The sequence below is a fragment of the Ranitomeya imitator genome, chromosome 1 (genome assembly GCF_032444005.1).
Source record: "Ranitomeya imitator isolate aRanImi1 chromosome 1, aRanImi1.pri, whole genome shotgun sequence".
Lineage (NCBI taxonomy): Eukaryota > Metazoa > Chordata > Amphibia > Anura > Dendrobatidae > Ranitomeya > Ranitomeya imitator.
The window spans coordinates 841,723,317-841,737,015 of record NC_091282.1 but is presented as its reverse complement, the minus strand read 5'-3'; the positions used below and the strand labels follow the sequence as shown (position 1 = coordinate 841,737,015).

The window sequence follows — 13,699 nt, the reverse complement described above, 5'->3', positions numbered from 1 at the left end:
CTGCCCGTGTACCCCTGGAACCAATTTAAAATTGCCTACAGCCAGCCCAATTTTTTTATTTTAGGCCTTCGATGCCTGTCTGCGGTCCATTCTTTCCACTACTACTACACTGACTAGGCCACTGCTGCCCGTGTACCCCTGGAACCAATTTAAAATTGCCTACATCCAGCCCAATTTTTTTACTTTAGGCCTTCGATGCCTGTCTGCGGTCACTCCTTCCACTAGGCCTCCACTGACCACACCACTGCTGCCCGTGTACCCCTGGAACCAACATCAGAAAATATAAAAATAAGTATTTTGCTTATAAAAAAAATACTGGAGAGATATCAAATGCAGACATTTTAACATTAAAAACAAACACATACAACAAAAATCTGGTACAGTACTAAAAATGGCCACCAGCTACAATAACTTTCTCCTGCAAGTAGTTAACTGAAAGTTTTTTTCAATTTAAAACACAGATATGGCATCCACCGAGTGTTGTCCTGTCGCGTCTTCTTTATATTATTGCCAAGAAGATGCAAAACAATGAAAATAATAAAATCATTATTTACCAAAAAAATAGAGTAAGTCAAAACCACATTGCAAATAAACATTCATTACAAATAAAGAAGCAGGGCGCGTCCGAGGGTGAGTATATACCTAATAAGAATATAATCACCCTCGGACGCGCCCTGCTTCTTTCCGACAGCCTTCCTTCCTAAGAATCAGCCCTTCCATGGTGTAGAGAGAGGGTTTGTTACACTCCAAGGTGTTCCCCAGGTTGCCTTTCCTGAGCTTCGATCTTCCGGCTCTCGTTTAGTAGTTCTTGGAAACTACACTGCATTAGGCCTAAAAAATGGGTATCGGGTGGAGAGAGATGGTGTGTTACACTCCAAGGTGTTCCCCAGGTTGCCTTTCCTGAGCTTCGATCTTCCGGCTCTCGTTTAGTAGTTGTTGGAAACTACACTGCATTAGGCCTACAAATTGGGTATGGGGTGTAGAGAGATGGTGTGTTCCACTCCAAGGTGTTCTCCAGGTTGCCTTTCCTGAGCTTTGATCTTCCGGCTCTCGTTTAGTAGTTCTTGGAAACTACACTGCATTAGGCCTACAAATTGGGTATGGGGTGTAGAGAGATGGTGTGTTCCACTCCAAGGTGTTCTCCAGGTTGCCTTTCCTGAGCTTCGATCTTCCGGCTCTCGTTTAGTAGTTGTTGGAAACTACACTGCATTAGGCCTACAAATTGGGTATGGGGTGTAGAGAGATGGTGTGTTCCACTCCAAGGTGTTCTCCAGGTTGCCTTTCCTGAGCTTCGATCTTCCGGCTCTCGTTTAGTAGTTGTTGGAAACTACACTGCATTAGGCCTACAAATTGGGTATGGGGTGTAGAGAGATGGTGTGTTCCACTCCAAGGTGTTCTCCAGGTTGCCTTTCCTGAACTTCTATCTTCAGGCTCTCATTAAATTGTGGTTAAACGGAACAACTGCATTTGGCGTACTAGTTGGTTTGGGGCCTACTATCGGTGTCTGCCACTCCTTGCTGTTCTCCTGGTTTCCTGTCCTGAAATTCCGTTTTCAGGCGCTCGTTAAGTAGTTGTTGATGTTAGACTGCATTTGGCCTACTAGTTGGGTTGGGGCCTACTATCGGTGTCTGCCACTCCTTGCTGTTCTCCTCCACTGAACAAAGCTGTGCCGCCTGTTTACTACGGTTGCCAATTTTGAACTGCATTTCGACTACTTACTGATTTGGGCCTACTCTCTGTGTCAGCCTCTCATTCCAGTTGTCCTCCACTGCAATGCCCCCTGGTTATTCCTGTGTTACCAATTTTGAACTGCATTTAGCCAACTTTATTCTTTGGGCCTATATCTGTGTTTCCTCCTCATCCTGCCCATTGCCCAGCCAGTGATAGATGAGTCTGCTGGTACATTGACCCATAACGCAACATTCCCCATGCACGCTACACAACAACATTGTGACCCTGCTGAAAGTCAGGTTGCTCTTCCCGCATACCATACCACCTTACACGGGGACAAAGAGGAAGGTGCAGATGAAAGTGCAGGTTCCTTCATCAGGTGGGGGGAGGAATACTAGTTGGCGACGTCACTGGCACAGGGCCTCTCATGGTACGCAAAAGTGTTGCTGCCGGTGGGAGGCGCCCCCGCCGTGCAAACACACCGCTGTACTTTGAGGGGCCCTGTGCCAGTGCCAATGCCAACGAGTGGGCCCCCCCTGCTTGCTCAGGTTCACAGCACTTGCAAAGTTGAAATACTTACCTCTCCCTGCTCCACTGCCGTGACGTGGTCCAGATTTCCTGGGCCCACTAATTACTTGAACCAGCCCTACCCACCACAACTTTAGCCAAATGACCCCCAATTTCAAATGCCTTCCAATTATTATAAGGTAAATTACGCTTGACAAGCTTCATTAAGAAGAATGGATGGTTTTGACATTAAAATGGGCACTCTAGGTGTTTTCCTGGCCCCCACTCACTGCCGACTATGCTGCCCCATTGACTTGCATTGGGTTTCGTGTTTCGGTCGATCCCGACTTTACGTCATAATCGGCCGATTTCACTCGACCCGACTTTTGAGATAGTCGGGTTTCGCGAAACCCGGCTCGACTCTAAAAAGGTCAAGGTCGCTCAACTCTAGTCACCAGTTTTCTAAGTAAATATATTTCTAAAGTTGCTATTGACTTGAAATTCACATTAGATTTTGGCAACAACCCATTTAATCCACACAGGCAAATAAATCAAACCGTAAATGACCATAAAATAATTAAAATGTAATAATGAGAAATGAAATGGGGGGGGAAAACCCTTTGTTGCTGATGACAGCTTTAAGACTTTTCCTGTTTGGAGAAACATTGCTCAGGTATAGTGATGAGCGAATATACTCATTACTCGAGATTTCTCGAGCACGCTCGGGTGTCCTTCGAGTACTTTTTAGTGCTCGGAGATTTAGTTTTTCTTGCCGCAGCTGAATGACTTACATCTGTTAGCCAGCTTGATTACATGTGGGGGTTGCCTGGTTGCTAGGGAATCCCCACATGTACTTATGCTGGCTAACAGATGTAAATCATTCAGCTGCGGCAATAAAAACTATATTTCAGAGCACTAAAAAATACTCTGAGGACCCCCGAGCGTGCTCGGGAAATCTCGAGTAACGAGTATATTCGCTCATCACTACTCAGGTGTAATTTTTTTTCTCATTCTTCCACATAAACACTCTTCAAATCCTGAATATTCTGGGGACTCCTTCTATGAACTCTTGAGTTTTAGTTCCATCCATACATTTTCTATTGGATTCAGGTTAGGTGACTGGCCGGGCCATTCTAGCAGCTTTATTTTTTTTCTCTGAAACCCACTGAGTTTCCTTGGCTGTGTATTTGGGATCTTTGTCTTACTGAAATGTCCACTCTCGTTTCATCTTCGTCATCCTGATAGATGGCAGCAGATTTTTATTAAGAATGTCTCAGTACGTTTGTCTAATCATCCTTCAAAAGCTGTATGCTAAAAAAACAGCCACGTGATGATGTTCCCACCTCCAAACTTCATTATTGGTATGATGTTTTTGGAATGATATGCAGTGCCTTTTTGGCCTCCAAACATGATGTGTATTATGGCATCCAAAGAGTTCAATTTAGGTCTCATCTGATCAGACTCTATTATTTCAGTATTTCACAGGCTTGTCTAAATGTTGTTCAGCAAACTATAAACGCACTTGAACATACGGTAGTTTTTGTTCAGCAATGTAGTCTTGTGTGGTGAGCATGCATACAGGCCATGGAGGTTGAGTGCTTCACAGGTGGTCCTTGGCTCTTGGACAGCTCTTTTATGATTCTTTTCACTCCTATGTCTGAAATCTTGTGGGGAGCACCTGGTCATGGCCGTTTTATGATGAAATGATGTTCTTTACACTTCCGGATTATGGCCCCAAAGGTGCTCACTGAAACGTACAGTAGTTAGAAATTCTTTTATAACTAATTCCATCAGTATGTTTTGCAATAAGGTTGTGAAGGTCTTGATACAGCTCACTGGTTTTACCCATTTTGAGATGTTTCTTGTGGCACCTTGGTAATGAGACACATTTTTATAGGTTATCAGTTGAATCAGCTGATATTATTTTCACAAAGTGGTAGGATTGCTTTCTAATTACTGATAGATTTCAGATGGTGTCATGATGACTTTCTATGGCTTTTTGCACCTCTTACTTCATGAGTTAATAATAATAATAATTTTTATTTATATCGCGCCAACAAATTCCACAGCACTTTACAATTAAGAGGGGACATGTACAGGCAATAAATTCAGTACAAGTTAAGACAATTTAAATAGTGACATTAGGGGAGAGGTCCCTGCTCGCAAGCTTACAATCTACAAGGAAATGGGGGGACACAATAGGAGAAAAGTGCTTGTTATTTCAGGTCTGGCAATTATAATAGGGATTTTCATATAAAGCTGCATGATCCGGTCATCAGCCTGTGTGTTTAAGTGCAATAGTCAAGTATCAAGTGCAGTTATCATGTGCATGGAGGGTGTGGAGACAGATGAATAGTAGGGTGCAGATTCACATGCAGATAATATTTGGAAGGAGGGAACAGGACGAAGTTAGTTTACTGAGTAGTTGATGTGGTAGGCTTGTTTGAAGAGATGGGTTTTTAAAGCGCGCTTGAATAGGTCGGGGCTAGGTATCAGTCTGATAGTCTGGGGAAGTGCATTCCAGAGAGCTGGCGCAGCACGAGAGAAGTCTTGGAGACGGAGGTGCGAGGTTCGGATTACGGGGGATGTTAGTCTTAGGTCATTTGTAGAACGGAGGGCACGTGTAGGGCGGTAGACGGAGACGAGAGAGGAGATATAAGGAGGTGGAGAACTGTGGAGAGCTTTGTGGGTGAGAGAGATGAGTTTATACTGAACCCTGTAGCGAATTGGTAGCCAGTGTAATGACTGGCACAAGATGGAGGCATCGGTGAAGCGGCTGGACAGAAATATGACCCTGGCTGCGGCATTCAAGATGGATTGGAGAGGAGAAAGTTTGGAAAGAGGGAGACCGATTAGAAGAGAGTTGCAGTAGTCCAGATGAGAATGAATAAGAGCAACAGTAAGAGTCTTGGCAGTTTCAAAGGTGAGAAAAGATCGGATTCTGGAGATGTTTTTAAGATGCAGGTGACAGGAGCGAGTGAGTGATCGGATATAGGGAGTAAAGGAAAGTTCGGTGTCGAATATGACCCCAAGACAGCGGGCAAGCTGTTTGGAAGTTATGGTTGAACCCTCCAGGGTAATTTCGATGTTGGGTAGAGTGAGGTTAGTAGAAGGGAGAAACACAAGTAGTTCAGTTTTGGAGAGATTTAGTTTCAGATAGAGGGAGGACATGATGTTAGAGAGAGCAGACAGACAATCTTTGGTATTTTGAATTAGGGTAGGGGTGATGTCGGGGGAAGAAGTGTATAACTGGGTGTCGTCAGCATAGAGATGGTACTGGAACCCAAATCTGCTGATTGTTTGTCCAATAGGGGCAGTGTATAGAGAGAAGAGGAGGGGGCCCAGGACTGAGCCCTGCGGAACCCCGATAGTAAGGGGACGAGGAGAGGAAGAGGAGCCGGCAAAAGATACAGCGAAGGAGCGGTCAGAGAGGTAGGAGGAGAACCAGGAGAGGGCTGTGTCCTTGAGGCCTATGGAGCGGAGCATAGTGAGAAGGAGCTGGTGATCCACAGTATCAAATGCGGCAGATCCAGGAGAATCAGCAGAGAGCAATGACCTTTGGATTTCGCTGTTATTAGATCATTAGAGACTTTATTGAGGGCAGTTTCAGTGGAGTGTAAAGAGCGGAAACCAGATTGTAAGGGGTCAAGAAGAGAGTTATCCGAGAGATAGCGGATTAGACGGGAGTGGACCAAGCGTTCCAGGAGTTTAGAGATGAAGGAAAGGTTAGAGACAGGTCTGTAGTTAGCCGTGCAGTTCTGGTCCAGGGATGGCTTTTTAAGTAAAGGGGTAATGATTGCATGTTTAAATAAGGAAGGAAAGATGCCTGAGGAAAGAGAGAGGTTAAATATTTTAGTCAGGTGAGTGGTGACCACTTGTGAGAGAGATTGCAGGAGAGGTGAAGGAATGGGGTCACTATTGCAGGTTGTAGGCCGAGCAGAAATGAGGAGCTTGGAAACTTCTTCTGAAACAGGCTCAAAGATGTCTAGTGAGCTTGAGGTGCGGCAGGGAAGGGGATCCAGGCACTGAGGAGATTGGGCTGAGATATCCTGATGGATGTGGTTGATTTTTTTCTAGGAAATAAGTGGCCAGATCCTCACCACTGAGATTGGAGATGGGGGCCTGTACTTTAGGTTTCAGGAGGGAGTTTAAGGTTTCAAAAAGTCGTTTTGGGTTGTTGGATAGTGAGGTGATGAGGGTGGTGAAGTAGGATTGTTTGGCCAGAGAAAGGGCAGAGTTATAGGTTTTGAGCATGAACTTATAGTGGATGAAGTCTTCTGCTAAGAGATTTTCTCCACTGCCGCTCTACACACCTTGAACAGCGCTGAAGAAAGCGTGTTTGCATAGTGTGCCAGGGCTGCCGTTGTCTGTGTCGGGTCTTTCTGCGTGTAGAAGGTACTGCTTCATCCAGGGCATTCTTCAGTGTAATATTGAAGTGTGACAACACTAAGTCTGAACAGGAGAGTGAGGAGATGGGGGCTAAAGATGTGTGGATGTTGTTCATAAGCTGCTGGGTATTAATGGTGCGTGTATTCCGATAAGTGTGGTAAGTGGGGGTGTCCCGGGTGAGGAGACAATTCTTGACAGAGAAGGAAAGAAGGTTGTGGTCCGAGAGCGGGAGAGGGGAGTTAGTAAAGTTGTGCAGTGATCCGGTACGGGAGAAAACCAGGTCCAGAGTATTCCCGTCCTCATGCGTAGGAGAATTAGTAAACTGCGAGAGATTGAATGAAGAATTTAGAGAAAGAAGATGAGAGGCAGATTGGTAGAGGGGATCATTGATGGGGATGTTAAAGTCTCCCATGATAAGGGTGGGGATGTCACAGGATAGAAAGTGAGTAAGCCGGTGGCAAAGTGGTCTAGAAACAGGCGGGAGGAGCCTGGAGGGCGATAAACATCCGCCACCCGCAAGGAGAAGTGCTTAAAGAGTCTGACGACGTGGACTTCAAAGGAAGGAAATGTAAGTGAGGGAACCGGGGGGGATGACCTGGATAGCAAATTGTGATGAAAGGAGTAAACCAACACCTCCACCCTGTCTGTTCTCAGGTCTGGTGGTATGTGAAAATTTCAGCCCACCAAACGAGAGAGCGGCAGCGGCGGTGGTGTCTGAGTGCTGGATCCAGGTTTCTGTAATAGCCAGAAGGTTAAGGGAATTAGAGAGGAAAAGATTGTGAATGTAAGTTAGTTTGTTACACACAGACCGTGCATTCCAGAGAGCACTGAATGTTAATAAGATTAGCAGGGTTTCTATATGTAGCTGGAGGAGAGTAATGTATGCTGGTGGAGGGAGGTCCAGGGTTTGGGGAGATGTCACCTGCAACTAGTAGAAGGAGAAAAAACAGAAAAAGCAGGTGGTGGGATGATTTGTATGAACGTTTTGAGTGGTGCATGGCGGTAGTGGCTGGTTTGGAGTGGGTAAGGCATGTCAGTAGAGCCTCAGAGTTAGGCCGGCGTCACACTCAGCGTATAAAAATACGGTCCATAATTCACGGCCGTAATACGCAGAAAAGTCCCCAAAATAGTGGTCCGTATCTCCTCCGTAGGCAGGGTGTGTCAGCGTATTTTGCGCATGGCATCCTCCGTATGTAATCCGTATGGCATCCGTACTGCGAGATTTTCTCGCAGGCCACATACAATGGATCCATGTTGTCAAAAAATTTTAACAACATATATACTGTCTGTATCTATCTATCTATCTATATATATATATATATATATATATATATATATATATATATATATATATATATATATATATATATATATATATATGTCAGTAGACACATATACGTGTATATATTAATATTTCATCCAGTGCGAGATAGCTTTAAAGCCGGTAATTCAATTGCCGGCTTTTGCTATCTCCTTCCTAAACCCGACATATGAGACATGTTTTACATACAGTAAACCATCTCGTATCCCCATTTTTTTTTTTTTTGCATATTACACACTACTAATGTTAGTAGTGTGTATGTGCAAAATTTGGGCGCTCTAGCTATTAAATTAAAGGGTTAAATGGCGGAAAAAAATGGCGTGGGCTCCCGCGCAATTTCGCCAGAGTAGTAAAGCCAGTGACTGAGGGCAGATATTAATAGCCTGGAGAGGGTCCACGGTTATTGGCCCCCCTTGGCTAAAAACATCTGCCCCCAGCCACCCCAGAAAAGGCACATCTGGAAGATGCGCCTATTCTGGTACTTGGCCACTCTCTTCCCATTCCCGTGAAGCGGTGGGATATGGGGTAATGAAGGGTTAATGTCACCTTGCTATTGTAAGGTGACATTAAGCCAGATTAATAATGGAGAGGCGTCCATTATTACACCTATGCATTATTAATCCAATAGTCTGAAATGGTTTAAAAAAACACAAACACATTATTACACAGTCTTTTAATGAAATAAAAACACAGGTTGTTGGAATATTTTATTATCCTGGTAATCCACCTGAAGACCCTCGCTCTGTAACAAAGGAAAAATAAAAAAACAACAATATCTCTTACCTTCCGATGATCTGTCACGTCCCACGATGTAAATCCATCTGAAGGGGTTAAAAAAAATTTACAGGCAGGAGATCTGCTATAATGCAGCTGTGCTCCTGGCTGTAAAACCCCAGCGAATGAATGTAAAGTAGGTCAATGACCTGTAGTTACCTTCATTCGCGGTGATGCGCCCTCTGCTGGATGTCCTTCGAGCGTGGGAAAAAAATCAGAAAAGTTCCCAGGCTCGAGTTCATATGAGGACAACCAGCAGAGGGCGCATCACCGCGACTGAAGGTAACTACAGGTCATTGACCTACTTTACATTCATTCGCTGGGGTTTTACAGCCAGGAGCACAGCTGCATTATAGCAGAGCTTCTGCCTGTAAAAAAATTTAACCCCTTCAGATGGATTTACATCGTGGGACGTGACAGATCATTGGAAGGTATGAGATATTGTTGTTTTTTTTATTTTTTCTTTGTTACAGAGCGAGGGTCTTCAGGTGGATTACCAGGATAATAAAATATTCCAACAACCTGTGTTTTTATTTCATTAAAAGACTTTGTAATAATGTGTTTGTGTTTTTTTTTAACCATTTCAGACTATTGGATTAATAATGATGGATAGGTGTAATAACGCCTCTCCATTATTAATCTGGCTTAATGTCACCTTACAATAGCAAGGTGGCATTAACCCTTCATTACCCCATATCCCACCGCTACACGGGAATGGGAAGAGAGTGGCCAAGTGCCAGAATAGGCGCATCTTCCAGATGTGCCTTTTCTGGGGTGGCTGGGGGCAGATGTTTTTAGCCAGGGGGGGGGCAATATCCGTGGACCCTCTCCAGACTAATAATATCTGCCCTCCGTCACTGGCTTTACTAGTCTGGCGGAGAAAATTGCGTGGGAGCCCACAACAATTTTTTCCGCCATTTAACCCTTTAATTTAATAGCTAGAGCGCCCAAATTTTGCACATACACACTACTAACAGTAGTGTGTAATATGCAAAAAAAAATGGGGATATGAGATGGTTTACTGTATGTAAACCATGTCTCATATCATGTTGGGTTTGGGAAGGAGATGGCAAAAGCCGGCAATTGAATTACCGGCTTTTAAGCTATCTAGCGCTGTATGAAATATTAATATATATACATATATATGTCTCACTGATAGATAGATTGTATATATATATATATTTGTCCACTCCACATTTATTCTACCTATTCTATTGTAAGCTGTCAGTGTGATTTTACTGTACACCGCGCTGAATTGCCGGCTTTTCTCTCTAACACCGCTGCGTATTTCTCGCAAGTCACACCGCTGGTCCGTGTGTAATCCGTATTTTTCTGGCCCCCATAGACTTTCATTGGCGTATTTTTTGCGCAATACGGTGACAAACGCAGCATGCTGCGATTTTTCTACGGCCGTAGAAGACCGTATAATACGGATCAGTAAAATACGGCTGATAGGAGCTAGGGCATAGAGAAGCATTGTACCGTATGCAATCCGTATTTTCAGCACCCCACTTACGTCCGTAAAACATGGTAGTGTGACGTCGGCCTTATACATGGGAGAGGGGAGAAGGGAGGGGTGGATATAGAGGGAGTGCCCAGAATGTGTTAAAGGGCGGGCGAGTTGTGGGAAAGCAGAAGTAAAAACAAATAAGAAGCAGATTGATTTGATAAATGCATAATGTAGTACGACTGACCAAGAAGCATGATTGTTTGGAAAACTTATGCACCTTACCTGTCTCCTGCCCAACTGCCATTTTCTAACTGCCAAGCACTTTAAACTGTCGCACTTAAAATCAATTGCACACGGGAACACGCACGCGTCCTATCCCAGCCACCCTAAATATATATGAAATGGAGGGACTGCTAGCATCAGGAGCCAAATGGTCCCAATCAGCAATCAACCAATTAGCATAAGGCCAGACCAGGCATTACTATGGAGGGTAAACAACCAATGCTGAACAAAGCCATAAAACAGTGGGAAAGAGGAATAAAGAAAAAAATAGCTTTGAACACTTTAAATCAGAAACCAAAAACAGAGGGGAAAAATAAAAATAACACAGGAGTGATGGATTAAAATACCCTGAGCAAAGCTTGCTAGATATGAATCTGTTCACACTTGCAGTCAACACACAAATGGATGGATGTTAAAGGGAACCTGTCACCAGGTTTGGCCGATATAAGATACGGCCATCCCCTTTCAGGGCTTATCTACAGCATTCTATAGTGCTTTATATAAGCCCCCGATCCGAGCTGAAAGATAAGAAAAATAAGTTTTATTATAGTCACCCAGGGGGCAGTCCGGTCCATGGGTGTCGCAGATCTGGGTCTGGCACCTCCCATCTTCTTATGATCGCCACCCTCCTGCTTGCTTCAGGAGCGCAATGCCAGGGAGCCATGAAGCAAGCAGGAGGGCAGCGATCATAAGAAGATGGGAGGCGCCAGACCCAGACCTGCGAACCCATCGGATCGGACCGCCCTGCAGGTGAGTATAATAAAACTTATTTTTCTTATCTTTTAGGTCTGTTCGGGGGCTTATCTACAGCACTATAGAATGCTGTATCTGTGCCCTGTAAGACGGTGGCCATATCTTATATTGGCCAAACCTGGTGACAGGTTCCCTTTACATACTTTTTCCCTGTCATTTCTCATTATTACACATAACTTAATTTATGGACGTTTATTGTTTGATTTCTTTGTCGGTGTGGATTGAATGGATTGTTACTGACATCTGGTGAGAATGTCAATTGCACCTTTAGAAACACATTTACTTTGAAAATTGGTGAAGTATTCAATACTTCACCCAGTGTATGACATGTCAGAAAAGGGTTAATAGCTAATATACATTATATAATTGGATAGCCATCTACCTACAAACCACCCTCATGCAGTGACCTAACTTGAATCTCTATCACCACAGCATCTATGAATTTTCATGTTTCTTTTGATATTCTAACATTCTTTTGTTTTGTGTGCAAGGATAAGGAAAAGAAGAAAAAGGAAAGTATCCTTGACCTCTCTAAGTACATCGACAAGACAATTCGAGTGAAATTCCAGGGTGGTAGAGAAGGTATTACCTAAATATCTTACTAATACAATTTGCAGAGATAATAGTTGTTAATTGTGTATGCTGATTGTGACGGGTTGTCATGTCGGCCAGGGTACTCCTGAAGACCTTCATGCCCATGGTGACCTGTGACTGGCATTTATAGGATAGTGTGATTTATTTTATTTTTTAAATATAATAATACACGGCAGTAAGATGGTATTGCTGTGTACTTTACAAGCAATCAGACGATTGCAGTCTCAAGTCACCTAAGAAAAATACAGAAAAATAAATAAGTTCGAATCGCACACTTTTACCCATTTAAAAATAAAGGAATTAAAAAAAATACACTGTATCGCTGCTTTCGTAAAAGTGTAAGCTATCAAAATGAAAAATTAATAAACCCGATAGGCAGGGTGGATTTGATTTAAATCTAACTGATTTAAATCACGATTTAAATCACTAGTCAGTAAGGCTTGATTTAAATCAGTGATTTAAATCAAAGTTTCTACCTAACTGAATTTGACTCCGCAGAGGTCCCAGCCTCTTCTTCACGGCAAAAATGTTACAACATGAACAGAGTTGAGAAAAAGACCTTAATCCTATTGTTCTACAAACCTATGAATACAGAATCAACCCCTTCAGTGCCAAGTCCAAGAAGTTAGACAATATGTTTCTGATTGTTTGGAGTGGAATAGATCTGCACAACACAAGAAGAATGTGAATTAAGTGTGAGGAGGAGGAAGGGCAAGCAGACAAGAAAATGAAAGTGAAACTTTGAGCACAATAATGCAGCATAGCCACAGATAGACCAGTCTGGATCTGTTTGTGTGTACGATCTGAGGTTTATTACATTCTTTCCTTATAATGGCAGCATCATGAGAAGTGCGGTGATGAAGATGAGTCATCTTCATCACCACACTTCTCATGATGTTGCCTCATTCGCGCCACCAGGCCTTGCATCTCTTTGTTGCATCGTTTGCATTTTGCACGCATGCCTGCCTTACCGATAGGCGAAGGAGCTTCATTAAAATATTCCCAAACTGGGTCTCTTTTACGGCCTGCTGCCATTATAAGGAAAGAATGTAATAAACCTCCTCACACTTAGATTCACATTCTTCTTGTGTTGTGCAGATCTATTCCACTCCAAACAATCAGAAACTTATTGTCTAACTTCTTGGACTTGGCACTGAAGGGGTTGATTCTGTATTCATAGGTTTGTAGAACAATAGGATTAAGGTCTTTTTCTCAACTCTGTTCATGTTGTAACATTTTTGCCGTGAAGAAGAGGCTGGGACCTCTGCGGAGTCAAATTCAGTTTTGAGAACTGCGTAAGTAAAGCGAGCGTCTGTGATAATATAGGAGAGAAACTGCCCACTAATCCTACAGAAACCTCTGGAAGAGCATGGCATTGTGATTGTTACACATATACAGCCTTTATTCTACTGAGTTAAACATCTCAGCTTTATCTCATGATGGAAGAACCTTTGGATGGTAAAATATTTTCCGCAAAAAGCAGTTTATTGAAAAAAATCCGATTTAAATAAAAAAAATCCGATTTTAAATAAAAAAAAATCCGAATTTTTTTTTTATTTTTATTTTTTTTAAAAAACATTGATTTTTATCCACCCTGCCGATAGGTAAACTACGTAATGACAAAAAAAAATGTAAACATCTGAATTGCTGTCTTTCGACTGTTAAGGCATCTGAGAAAAATGCAATAAGAGGTCATCGCAACATTGTATCTATCCCAAATTGGTATAAATAAAAATGTCTATACTATCTGGGTGCCCACCTCAGTAGACATACAGTACAGGTCAAAAGTTTGGACACACCTTCTCATTTAAAGATTTTTCTGTATTTTCATGACTGAAAATTGTATATTCACACTGAAGGCATCAAAACTATGAATTAACATATGTGGAAGTATATACTTTACAAAAAGTGTGAAATAACTGAAATTGTCTTATATTCTAGGTTTTTCAAAGTAGCCA

General features: G+C 42.8%; 1 protein-coding gene across 1 annotated transcript in view; it reads left to right on the top strand.

Annotated features, from left to right (window-relative positions):
* LSM7 (LSM7 homolog, U6 small nuclear RNA and mRNA degradation associated) overlaps positions 1–13,699 on the top strand; it is a 71,022-nt gene that overhangs the window by 18,949 nt on the left and 38,374 nt on the right. Inside the window, exon 2 of the mRNA XM_069740790.1 lies at positions 11,639–11,729. Coding sequence (XP_069596891.1) covers positions 11,639–11,729 — 91 coding nt within the window. The remainder of the gene's footprint in view (positions 1–11,638; positions 11,730–13,699) is intronic.